This window comes from Colobus angolensis, unplaced genomic scaffold, assembly GCF_000951035.1.
Source record: "Colobus angolensis palliatus isolate OR3802 unplaced genomic scaffold, Cang.pa_1.0 Scaffold124, whole genome shotgun sequence".
NCBI classification, from domain to species: domain Eukaryota; kingdom Metazoa; phylum Chordata; class Mammalia; order Primates; family Cercopithecidae; genus Colobus; species Colobus angolensis.
In genome coordinates, this window is record NW_012113586.1 from 698,071 (window position 1) to 705,695 (window position 7,625).

At 41.7% G+C, this 7,625-nt stretch overlaps 1 protein-coding gene across 2 annotated transcripts in view; it reads left to right on the top strand.

Moving 5' to 3' along the window:
- Positions 1-759: 759 nt before the first annotated feature.
- HMGCS2 (3-hydroxy-3-methylglutaryl-CoA synthase 2 (mitochondrial)) overlaps positions 760-7,625 on the top strand; it is a 22,766-nt gene continuing 15,900 nt past the window's right edge. For both annotated transcript variants that reach the window (XM_011933046.1, XM_011933047.1), the window contains exons 1-2: positions 760-1,132; positions 5,216-5,670. In XM_011933046.1, the coding sequence (XP_011788436.1) occupies positions 1,029-1,132; positions 5,216-5,670 (559 nt within the window). In that variant the 5' untranslated portion in view covers positions 760-1,028. The remainder of the gene's footprint in view (positions 1,133-5,215; positions 5,671-7,625) is intronic.

A 7,625-nucleotide genomic window follows, 5' to 3' on the forward strand; every position in this document is an offset into this window, starting at 1 on the left:
TTTCTGTGTTCTCTACAGGCTCATATCAGACAGGGGGTTGGTGGTAGGGATAACTGAATGAACTAAGGAGTGAATGCGTGATTCTCGTAAAAGGTAGAGGAAGATTGGTGCTGTGGGAGGAGTGGAGGGAGACATTCATTTGGAAAATCAGATGGCAAGAGCCTTTTTATTGAATAATAGAAGAGCAAAGCAGAAAGACCAGAATCTGGAGTCAAAAGACATGGTTGAGTTCTCATTCTGCAACTTCCTAGCTGTAGATCTTTGGGAAAATGACTCCTTTATACATAACTCTGATCTCATCTATAAAGTAAACTTTTCCTCCTTAGGAGATTGAGCTTCAAACTGTCACCTCTTTGAGGCTCCTGTCCCTTTACTCTAACAGTAATTGCATCCACTTGGAAATTGTGTAGAGCTGTACAAATAAAAGGGTGGACAATAAACAGGAGAAATATAGTAGGTTCCACATACTCTAATGCCCAGCCCTTGGCCTGTGTGCCAGCACTCACTCCCAACTCCTTGAAAAGCTACTATTAAAAGAATTTCCCTTTGGTTTTGAACGATGTTTCTTATAATGCATAGCACTTTAAAATAATAACAACTAACACCGCAGAGAGGAGTGTGGAACACCCAGTGAGAGTAATACAGATAAGGAGCCAAGGTCTAAAACAAGCCACATAGGATTACCTTGGGATGTGATACAACAGGGAACATCAAAACCTCCCTGCTTAGATGGCAGGGCAGAAACAAGGCTGTCACAGAGCCTGATGGAGTAGGAGGAACCATGCCCAGCCACACATGCTCAAGAGCAGGGCAGCTATGTACATGTTGGAGAGATGCTGTTTGTCTTTGACTCGCCCATGTTCTGAGTGAGCCCTTTGGCCCAGTTTTAGAAGCAGACTGAGCTACGGTGAGTAGAGGCGGGGCTTAAGGAGGCAGGAGTCCTGGGGCTTTATAAAGCCCTGTTGGGCACCGCTGGGCATCTCTTTCAAGGTCTGTGAACTGCTGGCTTTCTCCTTGCTCCTCTGGAGATGCAGCGTCTGTTGACTCCAGTGAAGAACATTCTGCAACTGACAAGAGTGATGCAGGAAGCCTCCCTCACACCTGCTCGCCTGCTCCCAGCAGCCCACCAAACGTGAGTCACTTTTTGATAAGCATCTTGTAACTAGTAAAAGAGAGAGAGGGCCTGCTCTTGGGGAAAACTCACTAGAATCCCACTCAAAATTTGGCAAGGCTTGTGCACAGCAGCCTTAGACAAGCAAGTTAACTTTACAGGGTCTCAGTTACCTTATCTCTAAACAGACAATCCCTTTCAGCTGTAGAATGAGAAGAGCCCAAACCTCTGACACACGCTGTGTTTGTGAGCAATGGCATCTTTTACTCCATCAACTGCACGAAGCAGTAGAAATATCAGTACCAGGGCCACAGCTCTCCTCTCTCCACTACCATTCCAACCTTTACCCCTAGCCTCTGCCAAGACCCTCAGGACCCTGTGCCAACTGCAGTGTTAGTAAAACCAGTGACTTTAAATCACTGCAGCAAAATCAAAAATGGACCGAGGATAAGAAGCTATGTTTGTCTTGTGTTCCAATTTTATGAAAAGGGGAAATGTATGTGTGTATGTGTACATGTTCTTTGCAAGAACAGGCACACTCCTTTTCTTTGTAAATACTCCCTGAATGTGGCCCAAGTGCTTATGTTTTCCATAGTCAGCGATGATGGTAATACAGCTATCGTTAGTGCCTCCGGCTCCCAGCCACCTATGTGTTGCTGTCTAGTCCCCAAACAATTCACTACACATTGGGACTAGTTTTATATTCTATGACTACTAAATATTTAGAAAAATGATTTTGATCTAGTGTCTTTCCTTGCCAAATACTCAGGGAACCTGGGTGTATAGATGTGCATGGTAGGGGCTGATGCACATAGCTTTCTTACATTTTTCACTGTGCTACCATCACCTCACTCTCCCCATGCACTGCCAAACCCTGCATGTAGGTTAAATGTCCCAGCTCAGGATTTAAACTGTTTCTATATTTGTGAAGAAGAGATTGATGTGGGTTTGCTTGTTTCGATAGCAATAGTTGGCCATCAGCCAAAAGACACACATCAATCCTCCCCGACATTCTGACTTCCTTGATTCAAACTCTTGGAATCATTCACAGTTCCCTTCTGGTGTATTTACAGTTCATCCCATTAGGCATGGCTTGAACTAATATTGCTTTTCATGAGTCATCTTTTCTCTATATGTCTAATTGTCTTTAATCCAACCCACATTGGCTCTAACTCCAACCTAAAAGTGACTTCCGTCTCAGCATCTGCTTTGCTGTCTTCAAAATTAAGCAAGACTTGTGCCCTCCACGTCCTGTATTTCTCACGTATTGTCTCCCTGCTCCCCTACATATCTGCATCTCCAGGGTTCCTTAGTTGTTCACTCACCCCCTGCTGTGGCCACTGCCCCTTCATTCCCCTCCAGTTCTTCACTGGCAGAAGTCTGTCATCCATCAAGGTTTGCCTCAAATGCAGTCTCTTCCATGAAGCTTCCCTGATCCTCCAACCCGCTGAAATCTCTGCTTCCTTTGAACTCCTGTGGATTTTGCCCACATCCCTCTTGTGGCCCTGACCACATTCTGCCTTAAAGTTGGGTTATATGTGTGCTTATCATTCCTCACATTGGTCAAGGAGGTCTCAAGAACCTCGCCCTCTTCTTTTCTTTGTCCAACCTCTTTGTTCAACCCTCACAACCCCTTCCCAGCACAGCGCCTGAAATGTAGTAATAATTTTGAAACACAAGGGAAGGAGGCAAGATGGAATACAGAAGGAAAGATGTGGTACATGTTCTTGAAGTGGACAACACCAGGAGAAAATGATTTAAAATTACACAAAGTGATCGTTCTTTAGAGAAAGCACAAGATGAGAAGGATACTCTTAACTACGGTGGCCTGAAGCTTCCGAAGCCTCTACGTGTTAATTTTCTTCAAGGCTTTATAATCCATTTCTAGAAATAGCTCCCCACCAAGACAGCTACAAAAGTTACCAACTGACCCGTTCTAAGCTTCTTGCAAGCTTAGATTTCCAACTGGGAAGAAAGGGAGGGAGTCAGCCCAGAGAAGGCAGAGTGAGAACGAGGCTGAGAGAAAGGCAGCCAAGCTGGCAGTACAAGCACTAGCTAACCATTAGCTCCTAGGCACTGGGGAAGCTCCTCTGTAAATATTTGAGAGTACAAACTCCAGTTATTTGGAGGGCGTCAAATAAACAGGGCAGATAAATAAACTCCAAACCTCTCCTGTCAGATATAATGTGTATTTATCACTTTGCTTCACTATCTTGTGATCATATGATCCATTTTTGCCTGACAGCTGTCCTTAAAAGTGACCTTCCTGCTGGGAAAATTGGGGCTACCAGAGGCTCAGAATCCCAAAGGTAATTGATAGACACATTCAATCTGAGTTTCAGCTCCTGTAGAATGGAGCTAAATTTGTAAGCTTGGCACCCAAGGCAGTGAAGGGACAGAATATTTCTAACACATGATAAACTATGAAGTTACCCTGAGCGCATCACTTTACCAGTGTGTGCCTTGGTTTTACTATCTATAAAATGAAGAATGTTGCTGAAGTGAACAGAAGGTAGGAAGTACTTTTGTATGGGAGCAGTACAGAGATCACCAAGTTCACCTCCCATATGCTCCCATACAAAAGGGAACATAGATTTTCACCAGGGATGTTAAGAATCTGGGTTGAAGAAAAGTGGATTGGTCCAGAAAAGAAATAGATCATCTCTCCCCTCTTCTGCTGACCCCTTTCCCCCACCTTTTTTTTCCTCTGCTCTCATTTAGAATTGCTCTTTCTGCTCTCTGTGTTCCCTATATATTTAGCTGTAAAAATGTCTGCCTCTTTCACTGGGCTGTGCTCTCTTTATGGGCACAATGCATGTCTTATTCAGCACTGTGTATTTGGACTAGAACTGTGTTGGGTGTGCTCAATAAACATTGGAAGGCCCAATCAGAAAAATCAGCTAGTAGAAAACTTACTTATAAGTAGGAAAACAGTGGGTATATTCTTGTGTAGGAAAAAAGAAAGAAGAAAGAGAAAGGCATATAATTAGAGGTATACTTTAAAAATGAGTAAAGATTGTATCTTTACTCATGGTGATGTTGAAAGATCTATACAAGCCCTATAAGGGCTTATAACATGTAGAAGTAAAGTATATGACAATAATAGTTCAAAAGGATGCAGAGAGTAAATAAAGGCAACCTAAAGTTTTTACAGTGTTCCAAATGTAAGAAGTATTAATTTAAGTAAGATTTCAACAAGCCAATTAAGCATGTTATAATCTTTAAGGTCATCAGTAAAAGGAAAAGAGGGTATAAGATGAATAATAAATATTTACTTAACCAAAAAGGATAGGGAAAAGGAGGAATAAAAGAACAAAGAACAAATGAGACAAATAGAAACAAATGAAAAAATAGACTTAGTTCCGGGTGGTGGCTCATGCCTATAATCCCAGCACTTTGGGAGACCGAGGTGGGCTGATCACGAGGCCAGGAGATTGAGATCATCCTGGCTAACCCATCTCTACTGAAACTACAAAAAATTAGCCGGGCATGTTGGCGGGCACCTGTAGTCCCAGCTACTTGGGAAGCTGAGGCAGGAGATTGGCATGAACCTAGGAGGTGGAGCTTGCAATAAGCAGAGATCACGCCACTGCACTCCACCCTGGGTGACAGAGTGAGACTCCTCTCAAAAAAAAAAAAAAGAAAAGAAAAAAAAAGACTTAGTTCCAATTACAACAAATATAAATGGATGAAATATTCAAATTAAAACACCACTATTGTTAGACTTATTAAAATTTTTTTAAAGGACTAAAAATATACACTGGTTACAAGAGACATATGTTAAAGATAAAGACTTTAAGAAGTTGAAAGTAAAAAGGGACAGAAAAAGACATACCGTGCAAACAGTAAGCACAAAGCTAATGTAGCTATATCGATATCAGAAAAGGAAACTATGCCAATAATATCACAAAGGCGAAAAGGGATATTTAATAAGGATAAAGGGGTCAATTCAATGAAAAGATGTAACAATACTAAATTTGTAGTCATCTGATAACATAGCTTCAAAACATCTAGAAAATTAATTAAATGATTGCTATATTACTGTCTTTTGAGGAAACTGTCTACAGACCATTAGTGGGAGTTTGATTGTTATCTCTATCACAGGTTTTCTACAGCCTCTGCTGTCCCCCTGGCCAAAACAGATACTTGGCCAAAAGACGTGGGCATCCTGGCCCTGGAGGTCTACTTCCCAGCCCAGTATGTGGACCAAACTGACCTGGAAAAGTATAACAATGTGGAAGCAGGAAAGTATACGGTGGGCTTGGGCCAGACTCGTATGGGCTTCTGCTCAGTCCAAGAGGACATCAACTCCCTGTGCCTGACGGTGGTGCAACGGCTGATGGAGCGCTTACAGCTCCCATGGGACTCAGTGGGCAGGCTGGAAGTAGGCACTGAGACCATCATTGACAAGTCCAAAGCTGTCAAAACAGTGCTCATGGAACTCTTCCAGGATTCAGGCAATACTGATATTGAGGGCATAGATACCACCAATGCCTGCTACGGTGGTACTGCCTCCCTCTTCAATGCTGCCAACTGGATGGAGTCTAGTTCCTGGGATGGTATGTACTGCCACGAGCCTTATGTAAGAAAGGTGCTGGGATTGGAGGCTGAATATTATCAGTTTTGCTTTTCAGTTCCCCAGGTGGCTTCAACTAGTGAAGGAAGGACAATACATTCACACAGCTGCTGCTACCATCCAACAATAACCACTTAGGCTCTTATAGCTTTACACAGTTAGGTAGCATGTTCACATAGCCATTCATTTAATTCTTACAACAGCCTAGGAAGTGTGTATTATACCAGATTTATAGTTGAGAACATGGAAGATCTGATATTCTACACATAGTGAGTGGCAGAGGCAAAAATGCCAAACCACATCTGATATATTTCCTATTTTACTGTACCTGTTTCTCTTAAACATGTCCTAAGTCTCTGAGAGAGAGATTGGTGATGTTGAAAGATTTATACAAGTTTAGATGTTCAGGAAAAAAACACCCTCGTAGAAATAGGCCCAGAAAACCACAGGATAGACTGTGAATATTTCTCCTCTTTCTTCCGTAGCTGGCTCCTCGGATATTGCTTTTTGCTTAACGTATTAACATTACCTTGTATCTTACTTATATCTTCTCCCAGTGCTATACTGGAGGACTAACCCTTGTTGTTATGGCAAGAAACAATTCAAGGGAAACAGTACAATATGAGAGTTTGAAGCCATAGCTCTATCAATAAACAATGATAAATTTCCTAATCTTTTGAGCCTCAGGATTCTTATATGCCTATCTGCCTTGCTTAACTCATAAAAGGACTGAATAAAATAATTCATAGAAATGTGAAATTTTCATAAAGATATAAAAAAGTGTGTTAGCAGTAGTTAAGACACTGTATTTACTAAGTTTGAAACTAGGATTAAAAACCTTAGAAACCATGATGAGCATTAATTATAAAATTAATCAAAAAGCCTTAATATTGGCAGAGTCCTCAGAGATTATCTAATTCAATATCTTTTGCCTTAGAAAAAAGAGGTCAAAAGGAGTTTGACAGTTTATCTCTGTTCATGCAGCAAGACAGTGCAATTCCAAAAGTCCATTCCATGCTTTTCCAACTGCCCTACCTGGCTCCATCATTAACAATTCCACTGACATGGGATGGTCCAGTCTACATCATCAAGTCTGTTCTTAAAGTGCCTCTCCTACTTGATACTTGTATTACTACCTCTCTAGTAACCCCTACCACCATTACCACCAGATATGTCCAACCAATTATTTAGTTGAGGAGTAGAAATGAAAAATAAGGGACATTCACCAGCCTTTAACCTAAAATCAAAGAGCCTATTCTTGAGATCATTGTCAGCCTTAAGCATGCCATTTCAAATGAGTAGATTCTTCTGAGGGACTGGGTATTCCACAGATGGGGTTGCAAATGCATCTTTTAAAAAAAATACGGTATCTTGGTATAAAAGTAAAAGTTTTAAAAATAAGTTATTGAAATGTGAATTTTTAGTTTGTATTTAAAACGAAAACACCTAAGCTTGAGCCTGGACTCTTGGACTATATACCCTGCAGGTGACAGCAACCACCAGGACCAGAGGATGACAGTGTGAATGAGAACTCTGCTTCTGACCTAACCAATCATTCACCTGGGGACCCTCAGGTGGGAGGGAGTGGCTCTGAGACTCAGGGAGTTCTGAATCACTCCAGAGAAAAGAGGAGGGCATGAGGAAAGAGAAGAGTATTTCTGGCTCAGATTGGCTGGGAGTCCCCATGTTTTCTTGTCTTTTTCTTTTAAAAATGAAAGTAATTAAAATTTGTGTTTGGAAAAAAACATACCCATACACAAAAGTATATAAAGTGAAGAAAAACTCAGCCGGTCGCGGTGGCTTATGCCTGTAATCCCAGCACTTTGGGAAGCCAAGGAGGGCGGATCACAAGGTCAGGAGATCGAGACCATCCTGGCTAACACAGGGAAACCCCGTCTCTACTAAAAATTTAAAAAATTAGCCGGGCGTGGTGGCGGG